The 25,534-nt window shown below is 42.1% G+C and overlaps 1 protein-coding gene and 1 long non-coding RNA gene across 3 annotated transcripts in view; one reads left to right on the top strand and one right to left on the bottom strand.

Moving 5' to 3' along the window:
- Positions 1-535: 535 nt before the first annotated feature.
- On the bottom strand, positions 536-23,422 carry IL17RA (interleukin 17 receptor A). Of its 2 annotated transcripts, none has more exons than XM_028747539.2 (12): positions 23,214-23,422; positions 18,585-18,609; positions 17,107-17,253; positions 15,308-15,435; positions 13,858-13,984; positions 12,014-12,061; positions 11,771-11,931; positions 10,757-10,834; positions 9,948-10,044; positions 6,774-6,875; positions 5,888-5,929; positions 536-5,177 (listed from the first exon to the last, which is right to left on the bottom strand). In XM_028747539.2, exons 1-12 carry the CDS (start codon positions 23,334-23,336, stop codon positions 3,742-3,744), a joined length of 2,514 nt encoding a protein of 837 aa, XP_028603372.2. In that variant the 5' UTR covers positions 23,337-23,422; the 3' UTR covers positions 536-3,741. The 2 variants fall into 2 exon arrangements, with proteins under 2 accessions (XP_028603372.2, XP_077791314.1); XM_077935188.1 differs by having other exon boundaries at positions 15,392-15,435.
- A 646-nt stretch (positions 23,423-24,068) lies between these two features.
- Positions 24,069-25,534, top strand: part of LOC114605886 (uncharacterized) — a 142,619-nt gene continuing 141,153 nt past the window's right edge. The window contains exon 1 of the long non-coding RNA XR_013394423.1: positions 24,069-24,621. This is a non-coding gene — a long non-coding RNA (uncharacterized LOC114605886). The remainder of the gene's footprint in view (positions 24,622-25,534) is intronic.

Genomic DNA, 25,534 nt, shown 5'->3' with positions numbered 1-25,534 from the left:
AGATCTGGACTGAAGGCATGCTGGTTATTCTGCTCTTGCTAGGTGTGCAGTGTACCCATATCCAGGCTGGCCTCTTGAGTGCAGCTAGGTAGCTTGCCATTAGTTAAGTACAGTAAACCCGCAACTTACATGGGAGTTACATTCTGGGGATCACGCCTAAAACCAAAATCGTGTATATTCAAAACCATTGGGTTCAATGGTGGGTGGGATTGCCAAAGTCTTATTTCCTGGATGCTCACCCCGTTTCCATTTACTTTTTATTTTTTTGCCAAGTGCATAAAGCTGAGCACACAAAAGTTAAATGTGCACAGGTTGGGAGCTCAGTGTACTGCAAGAGGAGGCAATTACACTCCTCCATAAAAGCCTTATTCTGCAGGAAAAGTTAGCCAGTTTCTTATCTCCCTGCCCCCCTGACATCCAGCCTCCACCAGTCCTTATGTGAAGTGGAAAACAGAACAATTGCCACTTAATTGATGCTCTGGATACCTAACATATCATTTTCTTTAGTAACAAATATTTAGCAAAGAGCCAGAGATACGCAAAATACAATACATTTTAATCAAGTTATTAAACGCTACCAATGAAAAAGGCATAGCAAAAAAGCAATTTTTAAAAAAATACTGTACAGCTGTAATTTGCTATTGTGAAATGGACCATGTACATTGAAGGAAACTGCTGAGTGGTCTCTAAAATGGGCTAAGAAGCAATGCAGTGGAACAGGCACCAAGCCTGCACTTGTTCATTTTAATACACTGGCACAATTTTCAAGGCAGTCGGCCTGATGGGCCATGGAGAACTGATGCTTGGGGATCACTTTCCTCTATCTCACCACAGGTGCTATTGTGCTTTAGCTGAATTGGTTACCAATATACATGGATGCTTTAACAGCCTGTAATGACTTATCTTGTACAGTCGCAACACCTATATATGTTGTAATTTTTCCTTTGTCCCAGGTCTACGGCAAATTTTATACAGAGCCATATTTTGAACTTAGTAACAGCTGAAAGAACAACATTGGTTCTGCCCACGGCCATTGGCAAAAAGTTCTCCTGCCAAGCATGTACTCTCCCCTTACACACTACAACCGCTTGCTTCCATTTGCCTGTCTTGGATTGTGTAGGGAGACAGCAGATGTGGCGCATAATGGGAAATCGACAGAGCAGCTAAAGTGCGGGTGCATATTAAAGAGCCCCTTGCCTGTGTTTCAGAGGCTGCACACTCATTACTTTTGACATGGTGATGCTTCTGCAAACAGCATCCCTGTGGTGAGTTCAAAGTCATATTGTGGATTGAATCAGAAGGCTTCATACACTAGCTATGTTGAGTATAACCACATAACCCTCTGCTTCTGCATCTTCCTAAAATACCCCCTTCTAAATTAGGTTTGCCTAGATTCTTCTGGTATATCATGAAGAAGTATCCATTACCAAAATTAAGTGCATTCTGAAGATTGCTTCAGCAGTTTTGATTATGCATAATTCAAAGACTGCATAAGGAAGCTGCCAACACATTCGCAAGAAAATCCCTAAACTCAGGCAACTCTGCTGGGACTATTTGTGACATGAAAAGAAATTAATTACTGCAGCATTTAAAACTGGGCAGAGCAATTACTTAATGCAGGGCTTCAAATCAATACAACAGCATTTTACCTTATTGACCGTAAGATTAATATAGAATAAGAGTACAGTGCTTGCTGAGGAAGATGGCCTAAAACATTTGTCTTGATGTGAAACATTTTGTCTTAATCATTTGTAATATGATTTGGAGTTCATTAGTTTTCTGGAGAAGAGGGTCAGCAGCAAGGCGGCGCCACATTATGCAGGAGGGTGTAAACCTAACTGGATTGCAAAGAGCTCTGAAAGTACAATTCCAAACAGGGTGAAGGGCTAACAAAATGGCAATTGAGATTCAATGTCAGGGATATATATTGGGGCAAAAAAATCCTAACCACATATGTATTAATAGGACCAGAACTGGTGGTGACTATTCAGGAAAGATAGCAGGTTTGTGCTGTTTTGATCACTTCAGTGTACTGTGGCAGTGAAACAGTTATTTCATGCAAGGAAGTATTAGAAAAGGAACTGAAAAAGCGGGCAGAATTGAAGTGCTTTTTATGTAAGTGTGACACACTATGAATATTGTGTACATATCCTAGAGCTGGAAAACTATAGGAAAATGTAATACAAATAACCAAGGGGTTACAGCACAGCTAAAGGAGTACTGGGTTGTTGTTTTTAGCAGGCGACCACAGTGCCTGGAGACAAACAAGTTGTGTATTCACAGCAGTGACCAGAGGAGAAATGACCACTGGGAGGAGTGCAGAGAGAAGAAATACAATGGTGTATCTGTAATAGCGAAACTGGATGCCTTTATCTGCCCCAGCTACAATAAAACATGTATCTCCTGTACTGGCCTCTACAGGCACAGCATGCATTGTAACTCTCCCAACAGTTTGACTTTACCATTGATGACATACTCTTCCACTGTCTCTTGAATCAGGCAGATGCCAACAATTAAAAAAAAGACTAAGGAGAGACCTAAGGAGAGGTTCATAAAATTATGCAACGATTAGAAATAAGTTCTTCCTCTCAATACTACATTTGCAGATCAATCAATCAGCAGCAGATTCAAGACAGGCAACGGAAAGTACTTCATACAATGAAATTATAGAATTCACTGCTAAAAGATGTAGCAATAGCTATGGAGTGTAAACCCATCAATGGCTATTAGCCATCATAGCAGCGTAGAACTTATAGGTTCAGAGGCAATATGTTACTGACTACTATTTCTACGTGTTGGTGCTGACTTTTAAAGCCCTAAATGGCCTCGGTCCAGTATATCTGAAGGAGCGTCTCCACCCCTATCATTCTACCTGGACACTGAGGTCCAGCACCAAGGGCCTTCTGGCGGTTTCCTCACTGTGAGAAGCCAAGTTACAGGGAACCAGGCAGAGGGCCTTCTTGGTGGTGGCACCCACCCTGTGGAACGCCCTCCCATCAGATGTCAAAAGAGAACAACTGCTACCAGACTTTTAGACAACATCTGAAGGCAGCCCTGTTTAGGGAAGCTTTTAATGTTTGAGGCATTACTGTATTTTAATATTTGGTTGGAAGCCACCCAGAGTGGCTGGGGAAGCCCAGCCAGATGGGCGGGGTATAAATTAATTATTATTATTATTATTATTATTATTATTATTCTGGGGCAACAGCAGCAGGTTGGAGCTGTTGCTTGTGGGCTTCCTTGTAGCATCTGGTCATTCACTATGGAAACAGGATGCTGGACTGGACACATCTTTTATCTCATAAAACAGAGCTCTTGTGATGTTTCCATCACAATCATTTTATATTGGCTTGTTACCGGGAGCTTACTGAGCTATCTGGTCCATTTCATCTGATCCTCTGAGGCCACTTGTATGCTACCTGCTTGTAGCATTAATTTGGAAAAAAAATATGCATTATTTATAGGTTTGGTATCTACCTCCATTTACAGGCAGATTACTGGAGCACAAGAATGCTCGAGTATATGCAGCAGAATGGCTAGGCAGACAGGTAAGCCAAGCTGCCAAATTTATGCTGTCAGCTCTTCTACGCATTAGACTTCACAAAAATGTGTGCACAAGATTGCCTGAGGGAGGATGTCTGAAATGTTTGCATTCTAACCAACAGTCACTTCTTTTTTGGCAAAACAGAACAGGTTCTGGGTAGAAGTACAGGGCATAGTCAGCCATCCTACCATGTGATCCTAGCTGAAGTGCTGCTGAATATTCTGAAAAAGCAGCTGCTGCTGAAGACTTTTTAGACTGTCCAAGACATCTGGGGAGAGGTGTTGAGCAGACCCATGTCCTTCCTGCCCTTGCTCCTCTTCTTCCTCCAGGGGGCTGTCGGAAGGCAAAGGGGAACATCTGGAAATGTAACCCTGGTCTGACTGCACCGACTGTCTTTGATCTTTGCAAGACTCATCAAAAACCAGCTGCTGCTGCTCATTAACATCTTCTTGGCAAAGAGGTGTTTCAGAGGGCAAAATGCTTTGTTGATAGAGAGAGTACATTAAGCTCTCCAGCTGCTGCTTCACATCAACTGGCAAGGGGTGGGGGTTTGAGGACAGATCTTCTTGAAGGATGACATTGTTTCTCCTGGGGGTGCTAGTTTTCATCATGGGCATTCTTTCTAGCCAATCTTCATTGGTCAGCAGTTGATGGCTAAGTATCTCTGTCTCTTCTGTAAGGGCAACTGGCATTACTACCTGAACCTGGGAGCAGTCATCAGCAGGAACAACCAGGGTCTGGAATGCTAGATCCTCTTGTGGTAGTAGCTGGGGTAACAGCCTACAAGCTCCTGACTCATCTTCATTGACTAAGAGGTTGACCAAGCAACAGCTATTGGGATCAGGTTCCTGTGGAAGCAGTTGCCGTTTCAGAATTCCTCCCTCAGTCGGGATTAATTCCTCAGAGAGATCCCCATTCAGAGACTGAAGGTCATCTTCATACTCAGGGCAGGCATTCTCTCTCTTAAACCAATCAGGATGCTCAGACTGCCATTTCTGGAACTTCTGCACTGCCTCCTTCAGTTGTCTCCCACTGAAGCTTTCAGCGTAGTTCTCAGGTGAGATCTCTGGAATCTGATGTATTCTCCCTGGTTCAAATTTCTCCAGATCCTGAATCAGGAAGTAAACTTCCTCAAACTTGTCCATCAGTTGGTACTTGGAGGTGACATTGAATGGATCTGGAATATCTCTTTCACTGCTTATGCCCTCAAAGTAACAGACTAGGTACATGCCAAAACAAGCTGGCTGTTTAAAGTCTGGTAGGATCAGATTCAATGCTGGAGTGAACATATCCCCTATTGGTAGCAGGTTATCTTGCTTGAGAGATACAGTTAACTCCTCACGCCCAAGCATGGCCTGCCACTTGGCTCGAGTACCCCGGGAACACAAGATGATGATCTTTGAAGAAAGTGCTTCCATTTCCTGTTTTTGCCGTGTCAGCCAGCGCACAGCCCCCATCTCTGATATTTGACGTTCATCCAGCAAGTCTAGGACCACCTCAGTACCACAGACTGTGATCATGAACTGAGCAAACTTCATCACAATGTCCACATAGAGCTTGTGATCAGCAGAATACACAATCCAAACCTTACGAGTCTTCAGGGGTGGAGGAGACTGTGACATGCGCAGAAGTTCTGGAAAATTGAGATTTTTTGTTAAAAAAGAAAACCACCATGAGTTGCTGCACTGCACATGTGGAAAGCCAGAATGCAAAAATTTGGAACTGAATATGCTTTCTAAGCTGTACAGAATACAGGCATGTGTGTTCAAGACCTTTTAGTACATGTAAGCCATGCCTTATCACCATTTAACCACCAAAATATAATCATAATACATAAAAATAGTAAAAGAGCTAACTTCCCCTGCCACCATCTCAATTCATTTCTGTACATAAAGCCACTAATTATTGTATTGGTGATGGTGATCACAAAAGTAGAGATGATGCTAGTCTTAAAGAGTTGTTGGACCTTATGTATGCACATTCAGATTTGTTTTAGAATATAGACTAGCATTAGCTGTTAAAATTTTATGTATGCCACACACTAAAGAAAATGACTTATTATGCAAGAGAGGTGACAGAAAACTAGAAGAGACAATGCAGAGTCTTTAAGTCACTAGGAATAAGTTTAGCACACTCCTTGCTACTTCATGGCCTCAGTCCTTTCATCTTCCCCAGGCCTTTTTTCAAGTTCACCACCACAGATTTCCCCAAAAAACATTCCAAATATTTTATTGCCACAAATTTCTATTTATACCTGGCACATGTGCTATCCTAATAGTACATACAACAAAACAATTCCAAATTCTCTCATCCCAGGTTAATAGAAACAAAATGTTCTCTTACCATGGTGGGTACCATCACTACTGCTTGTTCCTGAATGTGTTACTAATAGGGAAAGAAAACAATAGACACATCTAAGAAGATCTGATAGAATATACATTTGGTCTAGGAATGACAGTATCTTTTGAAGACTAAGCTGAGACAGCGGTTCTAAGACCCAACATCTATGCCTAAAAATAACTGATGTCTATAAAAATGAATAAAGGTGCTCTGACACCCTTACTCATTTTTATAGACTTCAGTTATTTTTGGAGTGTCTTGCACTGTTAATGAGTTATTTCCTGTTTGTTTGGAACATAGCCTTTCCCTGCCTCAGAGCCTGGGAAGAAGTTTCAGCAGCCACATGGGATTCTTGAGGATTGCTTGTGGTGACTGTCCACCCTGTAGTAAGGACACTCTAACTAGGGAAATACAAAACAGCAGGTGGATAGTTCAACTTTTAGTATGTTGTTTCTTACGCTAGCCTGATTGTTGTCCCGACCCCTCCCCACCAAAAAAATACCCCCAAACCCTTTGCAATTAAAGTTTGTATGGAGTTTTTGCTGGGCTACTTTTGCATGCTATCTACTACTGAGCTATGTTTCTTCTCTAAATTGTAATACAAAAATTATTTATCAGGCTAGACCAACAAACCATAGGAATTTGGTTCCTATGGAACTTGGGGTATCCATACAACTAAATGCTGAAATACTGACCTTCACAGGCTCAACATCTAACCATAGGTAACAGTATGTAAGGAGCCATGGGCTGGATAAGACATTCTAACTGGGTCAGTTTATCTCTCTGTGTTGCATGCTAAAGGCCAAGTATCCAGAAAGGTACGAGTGGAGAGGCAATGTGGGAAACAAGCTGGCAAATCTTCCCATTACATTTCTGACATTTTTCATACCTTTTTGCCTTCGAGCAAGCCAAATTACTGAAGCGACAGCTGATCCAACTATTAAAATGCAGATGAGAGTGAGGCCCCAGGGCAACACCACAGAAAGATTATCTGCAACATAGGAAGAGCATAATGTAAGGAACATTTCCACTGCTGCAGTAATTAGACCATGCAAAACTACCAAACCACTTGGGAGTGAGGTGGATGCAACCTCCCCCCACCAGCTATTAGCAATAAGCAGCAGAATTACTTTGCATTTGCTCAGGTCCAAAAAATAACAGGGTATTTCTTGCTTACATCTTTACTGAGCCAAGAATTATTGGCAGAAACAGCCCCATATATCTGAAGCCACACATGCTTTCAACAGAAAGAGAATTGATCTTTTCGATAGCTCAATTGGTTAGAGCGTGGTGCTGATAACGTCAAGGTCACAGTTTCGATCCCCACACAGGACAGCTGCACATTCCTGCATTGTAGGGATTTGGACTAGATAATCCTCAGGGTCCCTTCCAACTCTATAATTCTATGGTTCTAAGTGAAATTATCGTCCCTCTCCAGCTCCTTTCAAGAGGGGTAGAACAGGCCCAGCTGCTTTATGACTTTCTCATAAGGTTTGCTCCTTTCACCCGACCAGAGATTCTTTGCAGTTGGTTCCTGTTTGAGTTTTGGATTCAAACTACTGTTTTGAACACTACTTTTCATTTCTGGGTTAGGCATTATTCTCTCTCCTGCTTAATTTTAGGCTGTTAAATTAGATGGTGCAAAACAATGCAAATAAACCAAACTTGATTAGATTTATCTTTTGTTTTTGTTTTTTTAAATAATTTTTATTGGGTTTTCACATTTTTTGAAGACAAACACACAAAAATACAACAAAAACAAAACAAATATAAACTCAAAACCTTATTTTCTTATCCTTGTTCCCCGGACTCCCCCCCACCCCCTCTTCATACATCCCTATTCCCATAGTTAGCTCAGCAAGTTTTAGTTTCTTCTCCTTAACCTGTAATTGGTATTTTTAATATATCTCTTCCTGATTAGCCCCATTTCTCTTATCCCCATCTCTTATAAACATTTAGATTCTTTCCTAAGGTCGGCCTAAGTTCCCTTCCACAGATTTCCCATTTTTAAATGTAGGTCCTTTTCACCCAACCCAGAGTTCATCTTCATTCTTACCCTTCTGCTTCCCCCTCCCCCCTTCCCAGGTTCTGGTCCCTTTTCAAATAAACGTCAACCATAGTTTTTAGCCTGGATTCCTTACGTCCGAGGCCTTTAAATCTCTTTCAGTTCCTCTCCGTCGGTTTTGTTGGAAGTCTCTTATATCAGTCATCAAATCTCGGAGCAATCCTTTCTCCATCACTCCAATCTTTCTTCCCACCAAGATACTTGGTAACAACTGCTGCCAAAAGTCCACCAGTCTTTCATGTTCAAAAGGGAAGCCCCAATCATATTTCTTGTGTCCTTTAAGTTCCTGTATTCCAGATATTTCAGGGGGCCCCTCCTTCATCTTTAAGATCTTTTGCAGAGTTGTAATCCATGTAATCCAAGAATCTTTTCCCTTGCCTTCCACCATTATAGACTTTTTGTTGGTATTTTCCAATTGTTCTTTCTCCTCTCCTTGCTCTCCTTCCTCCAATTCTTGAGATGTCGCTTCTGTTTCGGCTGCAGATTCCTTTCCTGTCAGATCCTTCGTGCATTCAGCAGAGTTGCTTGTTCCTGAAGTCAAGGTCATTAATTGTTTGTTCATACTCAGACTCTGCTCTTGCAATATTCCCACGAGAAGGAACATCCTGTTTATCTCTGCCTGTAATTTTCCTTCTGCAGCCATTGTAGTAGCTTTGGAATCCCCCTAGAAGGATTCTGGTTACTTTGTAAACTTTTTCCAACAGTCCAAGTCTTTTTTTGTTTCTTTCTATCAAATCTCCAACAACTTTGTTTCAATTTATAGCACTTTTAGTTCAAAAAGATATCAGTTAGCAAACTTTTAATCTGTCCATTTGACAGCTCTTTTGACAGCTGTCAAACTCCTTATTCTTCTTCACCAGACTCAAACACGAGACTCTCCCTAGTCCAGGGGGGGGGGGGGATTTCACAAGAAATTTCTCCTCACTCTCCAGCACAACACTTCTTTTATTAAATCGTGGAAGATAGTTTTTTTTTATGATATATAAAGGTATCCTTTCCGCCTTAGTTCTCTGGACCTTGCTTAAAAATTGTCTGTAATTAGGGGGGGTGCGGACTCCCTTTTAGCACACCCCCCGGTCGTCTCGAATTCAAAGGAAGAATTTCTTAAAGCCAAATTCCATTTACTCACGGGTTAGTTCTTTCAGTCCAAATTTCCAGGAAGGAAGTCAGCGTTCTCCGGTCGTGGCTCACGGCTTCGCTCCACCGAGGTGTCGATCGACTCTCAGCACCACACCGCCCTCCGTACCCTTTTCGAGGGTCGGGGGGGTGCTTAAGGCGCCCACCGAGTCTTCCCGTCTGCAGGCTTCAGCGCCTGCGGTTTCTAAGGGTCCCCGCGTCGCCGGCGCGGCAAGACCCAACCTCCGTGGAGCCGATTCCCTCCGCAGCTCGGAGGGAATCCGCCATTTCCCGATCGCGCTAACCCGGAAGTCCGATTAGATTTATCTTTTGGAATGTTTTTATTGATATTATTTCTAGTTGTTTCTAATGTTTTAAAAATGGTTATATTGATTGTTCACTTGATATGTAGTTAGCCACTTTGGGCACAATTTTGTGGAAAAGTGGCATTACAAGTTAGCAATTAATGATGATGACAATGATGGATACTGAATAAGTCATTCTGCCCCTAATCTATAACTTCATCATACAAAGGCAGCAGCAGAACCACATCTGCTACTCTTGTGAGGAAGGATGATTTCTGTCTTATTTCCATTGTTATCCCATCTACCTGACATTCAGAAGACATCTTAAGGCAGCCCTGTTCAGGGAAGTTTTTAATGTATGACATATTAGTGTATTTTTTGTCTTTGTGGAAGCCGCCCAGAGTGGCTGGAAAAACCCAGCCAGATAAAATTATTATAATTATTATTATTATTATTATTATTTGCAACATTTGCGTACATATTAGTGGGGACTCTACAGGTCTTAAACTTTGACTTGTTTTGTAACAAATTCTTGCAACAGTTAATTAGCTACACAAATTCAAAATGAAGACCGTACCAACTTCCTTTCCGTAAGGCAAGGTAGTGGGGAGACACGGGATGGAAATGGAATGCCTTATACAGTCTGTGGCACAACGTGCAAAGAATGGTTGAATCTGGAAAGAAAAAGACAGGAGAGAACAACTTTAGCAGTATTTTTGATACTCTAACACTTGGTGTTTCTGGAGCAAATTGCATATTGTGTGGAATTAATTGCTCGCTTTTGTAATGGACACACCTTTTAGAAAGGAGAGCAAGTCAACAGTACCATATTTACTTGTGGCCCCTTGATTAGGCATTTTGTTTTGTCATCTTCAGACTGTGTCATACTAAATGTATGGAAAGTAAAGAAGTGTCTGAAAATAAATCCTACAAATGGATACAGTTTCATGCGTTCATGTTAAGCAGAGATTTTAGTAGGATGGGGTGCAAAATTCACAGCAAGAAGGCAGGACATATTATTGCACAGTGTGCTTCATGTGGGGCTGTCCTTGAAGACGACTGAGAAACTTTGACTGGTCCAAAATGCAGCAGCCAGATTACTGGCCAGGGTTCCATTTAGAACTCATGTAACTCGTTTTAAAACAGTTGCATTGGTTGCCAGTTCATTTCCAGGCACAATTCAGGATACTCTAGTGAAGATGAAATGGTGAGGTATCAGCACTGTTAAAATAATTCATTATGGTTACGTTGTGTAACTTGTAATAACCAGAGATAAGATGATCTCTGGATAAATAATTGTGTTTGGTTTTAAGCACAGACAGGGTGATGTGGAACTGGCATGGCCACTCCCTTCTTTATTCAAATAAGAAAAGCAGCTCACCATACCTGCACCGTGTATTCGCAACAAATCTTCAAGTTTCTCTCTAGTTTGATTGTGACGTTCATTGGCTGCAGCAACTCCTTCTGCAGAAACCAAGAGACAAAGTGGAATTCCAAGGTAAAAATCACAAAGAGCTTGAATGAACTCAGGAGAAAGAATGAGTAGCAGCACAGAAAAAAAACGAGAAGCATTTGTCATCTCAAATACATTGTGCCTCAAATATCCCAGTGATGCCTCCCAAGCACAGGTGGGTTCAGAGTATGAAATCAGAGTTAAGGAAGAACTTATCACGAACTTTAGGATAGTTGCTGGGTCTAGTGTGTTCCTAGATGGCCAGGTAGCTGCTCTGGCTAGGAGTGCCTCTGGCTAGGATGTGTGCATGCTCTGGTGCATGGTGGTATGTGCATGCATGTGTGAGAATGTGCGATGGCAATACCCACTTTTTGACCACACTCATTATTGCCATGCAGCTCTTGAAACTGTCACAATGAGGCAATGAAGTCCTTGGGCTGAAAACAGTTAGCTGCCTCTAATCTAGAGGCACTGAAGGGCAGACATAAGTAGAATAAAGTAGGGACGCGGGTGGCGCTGTGGGTTAAACCACAGAACCTAGGACTTGCCGATCAGAAGGTCGGTGGTTCGAATCCCCGTGACGGGGTGAGCTCCCGTTGCTTGGTCCCTGCTCCTGCCAACCTAGCAGTTTGAAAGCAAGTAGATAAATAGGTACCGCTCCAGCGGGAAGGTAAATGGTGTTTCCGTGTGCTGCTCTGGTTTGCCAGAAGCAGCTTAGTCATGCTGGCCACATGACCTGGAAGCTGTCTGCGGACAAACGCCAGCTCCCTTGGCCAATAAAGCGAGATGAGCGCCGCAACCCCAGAGTCGGTCACGACTGGACCTAATGGTCAGGGGTCTCTTTATCTTTACCTTTAACTTAGTAATTGTTGAGGTGGGATTAAATACAAGCACTTTCTAAAATAAGTGTCTCAAGCGGGGAGGAAGATGGAGAACAGCTTTATTACCTCTGAGATTTTCTGTGTGGACTTTTTACATTCTGCTCCATCTTTTTCAAAGCTGGTCACATGGATGAAGTAATTGGTTGACTCCATTGCTGGGTTAAAGCTCACCAATAGTGTCTCATCATCTAGGCTTCTTCCAGCCAGGCTGGGTTCCCATCCACTGCCTGCATATATCAATATCATCATGAGCTGTGAGTACTTTAAACAGATTTCCTACACTTCTACCCATACTTAAACAAACATTACCTAATTGCAGACATGGGGCTGTTGTTTTCATGATAGGGTCTGTGCAATCTGCAACAAAAAGACAGAAGGATTGCATTTATGTCCAGAAAGACAGAGTACAATAGGCAAGAATTTCTAGCTAAGTACCACAAATATATACAAGTGGAAGAACACTTGCTGGGTACGTTAAGAGAGGGGGCATTAAGTTACATCTTATGGGCTCCAGGGTGGCTAGACATGAAATTTAAGTTAGGATAATTTGCTTTATCTAAAGTACCCTTCATCCAAATGGCTCCTAGGGCAGTGTATGACAACAATCATAAAATACAATAAGCCATCATAAAACTTTATCCAGAACTTTACCAGCTTATACACTGAAACTCGTTTGCTTGAATTCAGGCTAAGTGAAATTGATAAAAAAAATACAAGTGCTCAGCACTGACACAAAGTAATTTTGATACTGCTGAAAGAGAGAGAGAGAATATTTTGGGGAAAATAAAAGTCCAGCCTATATTATGAAACCAAGGTCAGAGTCTAGTTGAAAAATGGCAACAAGTAGTGCTGACCACTTGAGTTTGTGGGCAGCCTGAAGAATGTTAATTATGTTATGATCACTGGGCTACTGAGGTTAAACACTACATTGTTTAGAAAATACTACACTGGTAATGAATATAAAGATCATGTTCTTTAGATACTACAATTCATGTAAACAACCCCCCCCCAGGCTTACAATGCAACACACAGCTTATTTATATGATTTAGTTGTTTTTCTGTGGTCTACCTTTATATGTGTCCTCAATTTTCCAAATTGCAAATCAACAGCAGCAACAGCATCACATTATTATTATGCATGTGTTCCTTTTAAGTTCTGCAAAACTGATTTGCCAATATTTGCCCATTATATTTCCTGTTTATCTTCCATCTCTTTTTTGTTTTGTTCACACCACTTGCATCAATTTCTTTCTGCTGGGTCTATGTTATTTTGCAAGCTCAGAATTTCTTCACCTATTTCCTGTTTTTGCCCTTTCAGTTCCTTTTCTTTGAAATTCTCTCCCATCTGACATTTGAATGGTCACACTGCCTCCTGTATACAATAAGTTCTTTAAAATGCCCAGGCCCTCCCATCTTAGTAGGTCTTTCCTCCAGCCCCAGTGCCCTCCAGATACTGTAGACTACAATTCCCATCTCCCTGACCATTGGCCATGCTGGCCTGGGGTGGGAGTTGTACTCCAAAACGTCCCAGGGCACCACATTGGCTATTCTTGCTTTAGTCTTCTTTCCATTTCTTATTTTTCTTTATATACAGACTGGAAACCTGCAGGTAGGGCCAGTCACTTTAAAAAACTTTTTGTATAGCACTATAATATCTGTATCAGCAGCATCACAAAGTCATATCTGCATCTGAACCCAGTCCCGCCTTGTGATGGAGAAATTAATTTGATCTGCATTTTAAAGTAAACCTGATTTAATTCACTGGTCCCAGACTTATATATGAATTGGAATGCACTATTCCTAATTTTGTGATGCAAAAATGAACCTTGTGGTTCAAGAAAGTAAAGAATGCATACTTTATGGCAAAGAATATGTACAAAATGTGTGTTTTCCTATAAAATGCACCAAAAAGCAAAAACGTGCATGTTTTGTGAGAAGAATGTGTATAAAATTCCTCCACTTTAAATTCAAAGTTTTCATACATTAAAAAAAAAAACACTGCAAAAATTGAATGGACCTACAATTCATTATATGCAAAAGAGAGTGAATGGAAAATAGCTCTTCTATCCATCCCTAGTCTAGCAACATGATTTTACAACCTGATAAGCCCAATACTAAATCCCATCATTACCATTATAAAGAGGGTCCTTTACCTGGTACTGTGAATTGCACAGATTTCCGATTATAGTCTCCTGGAGTACTTAATTTGGGTAAATGATGAACAGTTACTTGGTATGTTTGACCTGGTTCTACCTCAAAACGATTGAAAGAGAAGCTCCACTGAAACAACAAAAAGAGGCAAGATCTGTCAACCAATACCAGTGTGCTGAAGTTAAAAACCAAGATTGCACGGAACTGCAACACCGGAGTTATAGTAGAAAAATGAAATAAATAATACAAAATCTGCAGGCATGATACAGGAGGGATGGAGGGAGAGAGAGGAGATCTGAACATCAAGAGGCAGAGTGATTACTTTGTTCAAGTTCAATCAACTAGTCTCAAACCCATGAAACCATTTCTCTGCCTCTGAATTGTTCATTACTTTGCTCCTTGTGGATGGAAGAACTCACTCCTTCCTCTCCTCCTCTAGAATTGTATAGCCTTGTTAGGTCAACAGAGTATCATTTGGGGCACTCTTCTGCCTACTCTGCTTTCTGATAAAGACCCCTCTCTCCTGCTGTTCTGATGAAGGAGGGATGTACTTTTGAAGTCTTGCAGGCAGGGCTACTGGCACTAAATGAACATTTTTAATAGCAGACTTGGAAATACACTTAAAATGGTTGTCCTTTTCTTCATGCTCTGCTAGTGTCCCCCCCCCACTCCTGCTATAAGGTAGTGAGTAAGCTGGCAGGGGGGAGGCCAGAGAGACAGGGGCTTTAGGGTGACAAAAGCAGTGGGTTATGTCCAAGAGAGCTGATAGTGCATACATCCACTGGGGCAGACAAAACCTGTGGTGCCCCCTTCCCTTTTCCCTTGCAGTTTTTCCAACCTCTGGTCCCACTCACTCAGATAAAACAACAATGTTTACAAGCAGTCAATGTTACAGACCTGCCAAAGCAGCAGAAATGTCAGCAGCAAATATTGTACATCTTACTCTCCACTGCCTTATGGGTTTTACAAAATTTAAATATTGCTGCTTTCTCCCATTGAGCAATTTAAGATGGCTTCTGTTACCAACAAAAAAACGCGAAGGAGTTGGAAGCAGCAACTCTTCTTACTTTGGCAGTAGCCAGTCATGATACTCCTTCTCTCTCCTGCTTTATGCTATGAGTGCTCCCAGTTTGAGCTCTCCCTCTCCCTGTCTCTCTCTCACACACACACTTTAGGTCAGGGACAGAGAAAAATCATACTGCTCCACTGCACTTCCCCAGGTGAGAAACAGAGTGGCTTCTGTCCAGGTAATGCACACGCAGCAGGGGCTGTGTAGGAGTCATTTTTATTTGCTGCAGGCAACCAGGCATATTCTTACACTACAAGGCTGTTCTTAAGCACAAAGCTGCCCTGTTGCTTTGGGGATTTTATATCTTCTGTAGGCAACAAGCCAAGAGATTCTGAGAAGAGGAAAAGAAGCAGAACATTTGTAATACCTCCATGATCACTTACCCGACCGCCACCGTTTGGACGGACTTGGAACAACAAGTTGTTCTGAAGATCAAACTGAGCACAGACCTGCTGGTTAGTGCTCACCTGAAGCACAGCCAATTCTGCCCCTCTGAGGTTCTGAACACTTCCTGGTTGGTGTATGGCCAAGGTGGGAGGGAAGAAAAAGAGGATTTGTAAGGAAACAACTTATTTCTGTTTGTGACCTCTAGAGGAAAATAAATGTTCATACTGCAGCCTGAGCATCTGACTGCAGAGGTGGAAAAACTCAATCCTGGCTTAGAAAAAGAAATGAAAGGGCAGGCCCAGGCTTTTATTAATATGACTACATCAGCCTGTAGAAGATGCACTAAGGAATAGTTTATTTATTGGAGGGGAAACTGACGAGTCATAGCTTAGTGACAGAGAATACAATTAGCATGCAGAAGGTCTCTGGTTTAATCTGTTTTCTCCAGTTAGGGATCTCAGGTGAGGAATACCTCCACCAGAGATTGAACTGTCAACAGGCAGAGTAGACAATATTGATCAATGGTTTGATTCTGTGTAAGGCAACTTCATTAGCTTTCCAATCTATCTTTTTATTTATCTATTTATCCTGCAAATTCCAGTGTTTAAAGTGATCGACAGGGTCCATGAATACTACAACTGTACTACTGCCTTCCCTGCCTGAAGTGAAATACCACCACTTTAACAGTCAATCTGCTCTGAATTTCTTATATTTTTTGTTTCTGAAAAGGTGTCCAAGGGAGGAATTTCTGTATTACTAGATTGTTCTCAAGTCTACCTGTGTCCCAAAACATATATTACACTTTAACATGCATGTAACCATGTGTTGGTTAACATGCATGTAACCATGGGATGCGGGTAGCGCTGTGGGTTAAACCACAGAGCCTAGGACTTGCCGATCAGAAGGTCGGCGGTTCGAATCCCCATGACAGGGTGAGCTCCTGTTGCTTGGTCCCAGCTCCTGCCAACCTAGCAGTTCGAAAGCACGTCAAAGTGCAAGTAGATAAATAGGTACCGCTCCGGCGGGAAGGTAAACGGCGTTTCTGTGTGCTGCTGTGGTTCGCCAGAAGCGGCTTAGTCATGCTGGCCACATGACCCAGAAGCTGTACGCCGGCTCCCTCGGCCAATAAAGCGAGATGAGCACCGCAACCCCAGAGTCGGCCATGACTGGACCTAATGGTCAGGGGTCCCTTTACCTTTACTTTAACCATGTTGGATATCTGGAGATTTTGGGAATAAATGTATTATTCCAAAACACAAACAGTGCCACTTGAATCATAAAGATGGAATAACTACAGAGAGTAAAATGGTTATAGTAAAAATGAGACTTAGGCTTTACCTCTGCCAACAGCTCTGATACTTTACTTTTTTCTGATCTGATACATTGTGTGTGTGTGTGTGTGTGTGTGTGTGTGTGTGTGTGTGTGTATAGAGAGAGAGGGGGAATGTTACAATTATTGGCAGTTGACAAATTAAGCTGTATAGTCAAGTATTTGCATTTTTCTGTAGCTCTTTCCACCTAGACACTGAGGTCAAGTGTGACTCCTGTTAATTCAGATAGCCAGCATGTGCCAAAGTTTGCTTCCTCTGTTGTGCTTGTAAGAGCCTGCACTCTGCACAGTCACCTAAGTTCTTCATCATGGCATCATGCAATGGTCAAGCCATTCACAAAAGCTTTTAAAGGGCAGCTCTGGGTACTACTGCTGGGCCAAACGGATAGTGCTACATGCTACAAAACCCTATTTATCATTAAATGCCAGCCCACTCAAGTCTATATTAAATTGCCCTTTGCCTACCATCAGTAGCCACCTTCCATTCTATCTTCAGCACAGGGAGCAGTTTTTCCTCATTATCCAAGAAAGTATCAATATGAACATCAAGGGAACTTGGGGCTGACGGAGTCCACTGTGAAGCCTTGAGCCAGCTCTGATCCATGCAGGTACCTGCCAGTTAAACAATAATAAACTTAAGGACCATTTTTGATGTGGCCATTGATTTTTTTTGGGGGGATGATACCTTACTTGCATCCTCCCATACTATTATGTTTAGCAAAATTTAGGAAGCTACCCAATTTCTTACAGGAACAAAAAAAGAAGAAGAGGAGCATTTTGGGTCACATGAGCACAATAGCACTTGCTGTGTTACACTGGCCTTTGAAAGAAAGCTAGGAAAAACTTAAAGGAGTGAATCCAATGGAGCTCACCCATCATTAGGGTCAACAGTGAACATATACATAAGCCTCTTGGCTAAGTATTTCTCTATAAACACACTTTCTAGGAGGAGCCACAGCTCCTGTGCAAATATGCGCAAATTGTGCTTTGAGACACACATGATTGGACAATCTGTACAGGTCAATAAATTTGTTTATAACAGTCTGAATATGAATAGTTTTTGAATTACCTTCATATTTCAGTTCACTTAGAATGCCAGTTCTCTAAGAAGATAACATGTCTCTACATCTCTGCCTTTTTCCATGAAATATGGAACTGGGGATCTCAAGGAGTCTCTCTGCCCCCATTTTACCTACAGTTCCAACACTTCTCAACCTGACATAGGCTAGGTCTACCCATACAGCAAAAATGAGTTGGGAATAAGATGGCAGTATCCTGAAAATGTGGAGCTGCATGTCCCAGAAGATTATCAAGTGGGGGAATCCTATTTCTGAATATTCCTCCATGTAAGGAAACAAAAACCTTTCTTGTAAGTAGAAAAGTTGCACAGCAAGAGTTGACTGGGTTAAAGCCAGCTACTGTGGGTTAAAAAGATTATTATAGGGGACTTCGTGCATGTGATAGAATCCAAAGAAATCACCTAAACACTGAACTTCACTTGTACAGTCCACCCAACCATCTCATTCTGCTGCATGTGAAGGTCTGACTATTTTCAACATGGAAAAAGAACTACTAGTGAATGCACCATGAGGAAAAAGTGCAATATATAAATGAGGAATTGAAGCTGGAATTTGACATATTCAGAGTGGGGATTGCTTCCAAGTAAATATGAATGAATCAATTTATTTCGGTCACTGACTAGAGTGCCAACATATACAACAACAGAGAGCAAGTAAACATGCACAAGATTGCTCCGCATGCTGCCTATTTGATCTTTTCCCTCACTCTCCCCAATGAAGTAATGGTTTCTTGGATTTCTACGCTGACGTACATAAACACACACTTCACTGATTTTCATTCTGTAAAATTACAGTAAAGAAACAAAGATTGAAGCACAAACCATCTAAAAAGATTTTTTTAAAAAAGATAACCAATATACTTACTGTTCCGCACAAGGCAATTTAAACCCTGCAGGAGAGAACACAAACATATTAATTGAGAGGAACAATTCCTATTCTCAGCGCCTGATGAAGCCAGGTGCAAAAAGAGAAAGGTCATTTATAGTTAGAATTCAGTTTGGTTAAACCAGTCAATGATATGGTGGGAATGTGTTTAGGTATTTATGGTGCTAACAGTTGTTTTTTAAACAACCAACCAACCAACCAACCAACCAACCAACCAGACAACCAACCAACCAGACAACCAGTTCATATATAACATGACTGATCTAAAAGTTTGCTTTGGTTAACAGCCATGACTTCTGCACTTGGATTATATGACTAGTGCTAATGAATTTAAACTCTACTGTTTAATATACCCTTGTGTGTAAACAGTGATCAGTTGTTTAAAAAATACTACCATCTGCTTTAATCAGGCTGGTTCTCCTTGACAACCAATAAACTAGGCACTCTCTGAACGCAGACCAAGTACTGTTCATCAAGATCTCTTGTTTGAGAAATCCCAACGCAAGAACAGTGGCAAGAAAAACTGATGAGTTATGCAGAATTGGCCAAGTTGACATATAAACTGTGTGACAAGGACAATTGTGACTTGAAGGAAGAATGGGAACTTTTTACAAATTATTTAAAAAGACAACAAAATGATTTGGACTCCTTGGCAGGTTTTGAATAAACATCCACAAATTTATTAGTTGACTACATGAGAGATATGGCAATGATATGTACAATTTTATAACATGCAGAGAATAATATGTGCAAAGAAACCAGAGAGGGGAACTGAGGGAAGTCCTGAGGTGGGGGGGAGAGGGAGGGAGAAAAAAAGGGTGAATGTAAATGGTTATGCTGATTGATGGATAATTGTTTGTTAAAATTGTTCAATAAATATATATATATATTTTAAAAGGTCTCTTGTTTGAGAACATAACATGACTAGTCACCCAAAGATGGTCATACAAGACATGGAACAACATAGCAACCTAATAATTAAAGAGGGTACCACAGTCAAAGGCTGTGTTTGGAAGTCATAATTAGCCATGGTTTAAAACACAGGGAATTAATTTAGCACCCCCCTCTGTGCTTGCATGTCCCACCTCTTTTTCTCTGGTGTGGCCACAAGGAGTTTGAAGGTGTTCACTTCCATTTTTGACTAACCACAGTTTTGTGTGTCATCTGAGCCCTAAGAATGTGGCTAATCTTAACATCAGTTTGTTGAAAAAAGTCAACTTCATATCCCACAATTATAACCCATGGTTTGAAGTTGCCTTGTTTCAAACAAACCATAGCCAATATTAAACAGTTTGTCAGGTTGGGAACTAGGAGGATACTGTTGACAAAGATAACCCACCAGCACTAGTGGTAGGATTCACTGTGATATTATATTCAAAAATAACTGAACAAGAACCTTTCTAACACCTAAGATACAAATGTTTTTACCTTATCCAGACTATTTATTTTAACCATGCATCACAACAAGGATAAAGGGTCAATACACTGAAATGATAGAAGTAATAACTGTGGACATGGTATTGTGTAGCTCATATTCCTTTCAGTACTTCTTGATTGAACACACTTGAAGGAAATATTACCAGATGTTTGTTCACTACCATTAAGAAGTTAGGCTAATCTGCCGCATAGCAGTACAGTTAAAAATAAAAGTATGCATCATCTCTAATCTGTGAGAACAATCAGAACAAGTTCCATAAACCACAAATATTTTATTAAAAATTGATATAATGATATTAAGTGATGACTCACAGAACTGTATGACTGGATTGTTTTCAAAAAGTGTCATCTATGCACAGAATGGATTCCCCATAGCCAAATCATCTGTAGCATATAAAGCTACGTAGAAAGAGAATTTCTCATAAGAAAATGAAAAAGTAGGAGGGTGAAATGAGCAAGATATCTAGCATAGCAGAGTGGCTAAGATGGCGTGCTGGAAACTCCCTAGTTCAAGTATCACCTCATCCATGAACACACTAGGTGTCCTTAGCAAGCTACTCTCTCTCAGCCTTAGTGCCCCATCCTTAGCACTCCAGTGGTCTGGTATGATGCGAGTTCTAATCAAACAACATCCAAAGGGCAACAGGTTTTCCACTTCTATCATAAAGTACAGTGGTACCTCAGGTTAAGAACTTAATTCGTTCTGGAAGTCCGTTCTTAACCTGAAACTGTTCTTAACCTGAAGCACCACTTTAGCTAATGGGGCCTCCCGCTGCCGCCAGAGCACGATTTCTGTTCTCATCCTGAAGTAAAGTTCTTAACCTGAGGTTCTATTTCTGGGTTAGTGGAGTCTGTAACCTGAAGTGTCTGTAACCTAAAGCGTCTGTAACCCGTGGTACCACTGTATAGTTTTTGGTAGAGCATGTTAAGGTGTTTACTGAAATGTTACAGTTCTCAGTTGACAAATACTTCTTGAACATTGCCTCAGCTTCTCCAATCTGTAACCAAGGGAAGCTTCTGAAATTTGCGTAGCTTGGCTTAAGCCACTTGTATCATCAGCTGTGGTTTCCGCAAGAGTTATGAAAAATAAAATTTCTGATAAAGAGCCTGTTTTGTAACTTCCGACCTTATAAAAGATTTCATGAGCTGCTGTTTTTGTGCCAGTGACAGATAAAGAGAAGCTGGTAGACCTATGATTTTTTAAAAACTTCTGAAGTAGTATGTAAAAGAGCCAGCTATATCAGAGCAAATTGTCTAAAGATCCTAATACTGAAGACTCTTAGAATGTGTTTAAGTTAAGCATGTGTCTACTAAGGAGGGCAATTAACAATGTAGGATAGTAAAGGCATTAGAGACCTGCTCTACCACTGTTAATGTTGATCACTGCAGGAGATGTGGGAAAGGAGATGGCAAAAGGATGGTGGGAAGACTAGCAACACTGAGTAAGACTTTAGTCAACATCAATAGGAGTAGGAAGCCCTTGTACAGTGGTACCTCGGGTTACATATGCTTCAGGTTACATATGCTTCAGGTTACAGACTCCGCTAACCCAGAAATAGTACCTCGGGTTAAGAACTTTGCTTCAGGATGAGAACAGAAATCGTGTTCCGGTGGTGCGGTGGCAGCGGGAGGCCCCATTAGCTAAAGTGGTGCTTCAGGTTAAGAAGAGTTTCAGGTTAAGTACGGACCTCCGGAACGATTTAAGTACTTAACCCAAGGTACCACTGTATTGGTACAGTGTCATGTATACAAGAAGGGTCCTACAATTTTTGATTAGTCTTGCTGGCTGAGCTAAATTAAGTAAGTAAGTAAGTAGTTGCCTATTCACTTCTCTCTGGGCAAACCTTCCAAGTCTTTACCAAGGAAACAGACTGTTGCTTAAAGGCAGGAAAAGCTAGAAGGGGTGTGTGGTGTTTGCCCATTCATTATGGAGATGTCGTTATGGGGCGGGGGTAGAGAAAGGGTTAATAGGCTGACTAATAAGAAAGCCCAGGGGTGGAGCCTAACTGTGTTTAAGGCTCAGCACAGGGGTTTTGGCAGTTAGTTGGGTTGGTTTCTTGTGGGTGGGAGGCATAGGAGTCAGAGTGAGTTAGAGACTGAGGCGAGACAGAGAATGAATCGGATTACAGTGTTTCAAAGTACACCATGCAGGTGTCAAACAATCCCTATCCTTTCTCCTATCTGTAAAGCTTGGGAGGTGGTGAGAATCACTATGCAACTGAAGAGGTATCTCCACCAAATTTCCCAGGTTCAAAGTTGGGGGGAAGGCTGGTTGCTCATCAGTTACCAGAAGGTAAACCATGTTCAGTGTTGAAGCCTGCATGACTGTACACAGAAGTATGCTAATTAAGAAAAGAATGCTAATGCAGCATTAATCTTTTACATACACACATAGAATAGGGCTTTAATGAAAAGAGAGGCATGGAAGTTTCTGACTGAATTATCACTATTGGTAAAAGAGTACACAATCCTTTAGTCAGAGATCACTTGCAGAGGTAAATTAAAATACAAATACTACTTCAGGAAGATAATGTTGCCATCGCAGCACACTCAATGCTTTGATTTTATACACCTGTAATTCCTCCAGAGAAGCTCTTTATTTAAGCCATTGATCTGTGGACCAACTACGGCTAGATATTCTTTCCTAAACAGATACAATAGTACCATGCAAGGAAAAAAATGTACAAACACCACCACAATTTTTTAGGGAAAAAACACGTTTTACTTTGCTCATCTCATAGAGGTGGGGAACCTGCAGTCATCCAGATGGCTAAGGCTGCTGGGAGCTAAGTCCAACAACACATGGAGGGGGACACACATTATTATTCAGAATAATTTGTTTCTACAGCACCATCCAGGTATCTGGAATTTTACAAAGGCAGGTCCTTAACTAAGTAAACACAAAGAACAGAGAAGCGGGGAGGGAGAGAATGAAGGCACGGGCAGGCAATCCTCGGAACAACCCTGCGAAGTAGGTCAATACAGCAACCTTTACTTTAACAAACTGGCGACGGCTCGGAGCGAGAGACGGGCTTGTCAAAAGCAACCTCGTGAGTTCCTGACAAGTAGCAAGAACCCGAACCGAGAACTTCCGCATCCGCAGCCTCGAGTTAACTACGACGCCGCTTTCGAAAGAGCCGGAAAAATGAACTTTGGCCCCGAGAGACTTACCGGCTGGGAACAATTGAAAACTGGCGGGTCTTCGAGGAGCCTCAGCCCTGAAGCAGCGGGCAAAAGTCCCAGAAGAAGTGTAAGGGGAAGCGAAGCGGCGGCGACGACTCCCATCCTCGCCATAGCCGCTGTCGAAGCGAGGCCACCGGCTACACTCGCTTCGTCCGCCCCCAGTTTCCGGGACCAAAACCTGAAAAGGGAGAACAAGGGCGGAGCTTAGGAAACGCACCTAAGGAGGAGCGAAGAGGGAGGGGCGTGGCTAAGTTCTTCAAAAGGCGGGCAGGAGCAGAAGCGCGGCTTTACCTGAGGCGGCGCGAGCAGCTGAGCTCGGTGATGGGAGAAGGAGGCGTGGCTTCAGCGCCATGGGCGCGAGAGGGGCGGTTAGGAGAAGGAACTGCCAAAGGCGTGGCCTCGCCTCTTCGCGTGCCTGTTGTTACTGCTATTTATTCGCTTCCCCGTGGCCCCTGACGCCTTGCAGTTTTAGCTGCCTTAGTACATAGGTCCCTAACGTGTGCTTGTTCCGTTGAGGTTGCTTTTGGGCGCGTTTATGAATTTAAACAGGTTAGCTGCCGACGTCCTCAGAGAATCTCTTCTCACAGACCTGCGGCGCGTTCCTATACATTGCCTACTCAGAAGTAAGCCCCCCAGCGAGGCCTGGGCCTCTTCCAGACTTTGAGGCCCTTAGCCTCTGCTCCCCGCCCCCAGACGAAAAGGAGCCCGTACTCACCATGAAGTTGTTGCAGTAAGTGCCACACTTTCAACATTTGGGGATAAAAAGGTGCTGATACTCCCCCCGCCCCCCTCAAAAAACAACACTGCAAGCCATATATATATATATAAAAAACACCACTAAAATCTAATAAGGCACATTCCTGTCTGATACACATAAAAACAAGGCACGAAACTTACCAAACGCCAAAAAATTAACAGCGTCTAAATTCTGAGCCCTGCTTTTGAACTAGGCCAAATCCCCTGCCCGCCGTCCTCATCCGTGAGGATGTGAGTGACTTCTGTCAGGGTTGTTGAACAAAATGTATATACTGTACAGTATTGTAAAGTGCTTTACACAATGACTACTAGCCTTGTTGGCCAAATCAAACAATTGTAGTTGTGGAGCTCCCTCATCTCCCAAGCCCCTTTCCTTTTCTGAGGAGGGGGCCCGGGATGAGTGTAGCCTGTTGGGCATTGCTGCAGATGCACCCCTTCCCCCACTGGCTCAGAAGCAGGAGAGGCTGCCATGGGGTGCCAGTTTGGTGCTGCTGGGGAAGCTGTTCTCTGGGCACTGCCACTCAGTTGCCAAACAAATCTCTAGCCTTCCTACCATTGTGGATTACTGAGGAGCTGCTGGGATGATCTCCACTCACTTCTGCAGCTTCAAAGTTGTGGGGAAGGCTGACCACTTGCCAAGGTGAACACGGCAAATGGAATTGTTGAACTTACACAGTATGATAGTTGTTCGGTTACAATTTTAATTTTAACAGTTGTGAATGGGGGATGGATATGTGCCTTTTGGCACAGGCCTTTGTTTGCTTTTAAGCATACAATAGAATAAAACAAGATAAGGCTTAAAAGCCTTAAGAATGGAAAAGCCCTGTGCATGTGTTACTCAGATGTAGGGCATTATTATGTTGAGTGCAGATTAGACCATAGTGTTATTCTCCCCATGATTGTGTGCAGTTGTCTTTAGGGAAATTCCGAAGCTCAAGCATCTGGCTGTATAGGGGCTTTGTACTATCAGGATACCTAGTGTCCGTATCGTGCAGTGCTTGTGCATTGGCATTTCCCTACAGACAACTGTGAACAACACATAGTTATAGGAAGAAATTATAGCACAGGGCAGGTTAAATACATGGTCACTCTTTATAGTCAATGTAGCTATGCCCTGTATGTGAGAGAAATGTGAATAGGGCTGCAGTCAAACTAAAAGCTTAAAAAGTCCAGGCAAATAGCAACAATACCTGGTGCTGAAAAGATAATGGGAGATGGTACCAGGGAAGCCTACCTGAGGAACGAGTTCTGAAGGCAGGACAACACAACCAAAAAGATGCCTCAGGTGGAAAGTAGAAAGCCCTCTGATAGGTATCCTAGTTCTAAGCTTTTTAAGACTTCAAAAGTTAAAACAAGTACATGGAATTGGGACCAGAAAATTAGTTCAAAAGTGCAATTCTATGCATACTCCAAATCAGTGCAGACAGGATTGTACTAAGCCCCTTCTGATGCAGTGTGGGATTTACAAGTGAACATGCATAGCAATGGGTTACAATCTGAAGGAAACTAAGCTCTAAAAGTACACTGAGGATCTTAAATTCATGCTAGATTTT

The sequence above is a fragment of the Podarcis muralis genome, chromosome 10 (assembly GCF_964188315.1).
Source record: "Podarcis muralis chromosome 10, rPodMur119.hap1.1, whole genome shotgun sequence".
Classification (NCBI taxonomy): domain Eukaryota; kingdom Metazoa; phylum Chordata; class Lepidosauria; order Squamata; family Lacertidae; genus Podarcis; species Podarcis muralis.
Note: the sequence above shows the minus strand (reverse complement) of the source record. Positions and strands in the feature narration are given on the sequence as shown.

What these genes read in the sequence shown, in the direction of transcription:
- IL17RA (XM_028747539.2), bottom strand. Translation starts at nt 23,336, where the DNA reads ATGGCGAGGATGGGAGTCGTCGCCGCCGCTTCGCTTCCCCTTACACTT. An exon ending in ATGGAAGGTGGCTACTGATG is followed by an intron (nt 15,436 to 17,106) that starts GTAGGCAAAGGG and finishes TACACCAACCAG; the next exon opens with GAAGTGTTCAGAACCTCAGA. An exon ending in GTCCAAACGGTGGCGGTCGG is followed by an intron (nt 13,985 to 15,307) that starts GTAAGTGATCAT and finishes TTGTTGTTTCAG; the next exon opens with TGGAGCTTCTCTTTCAATCG.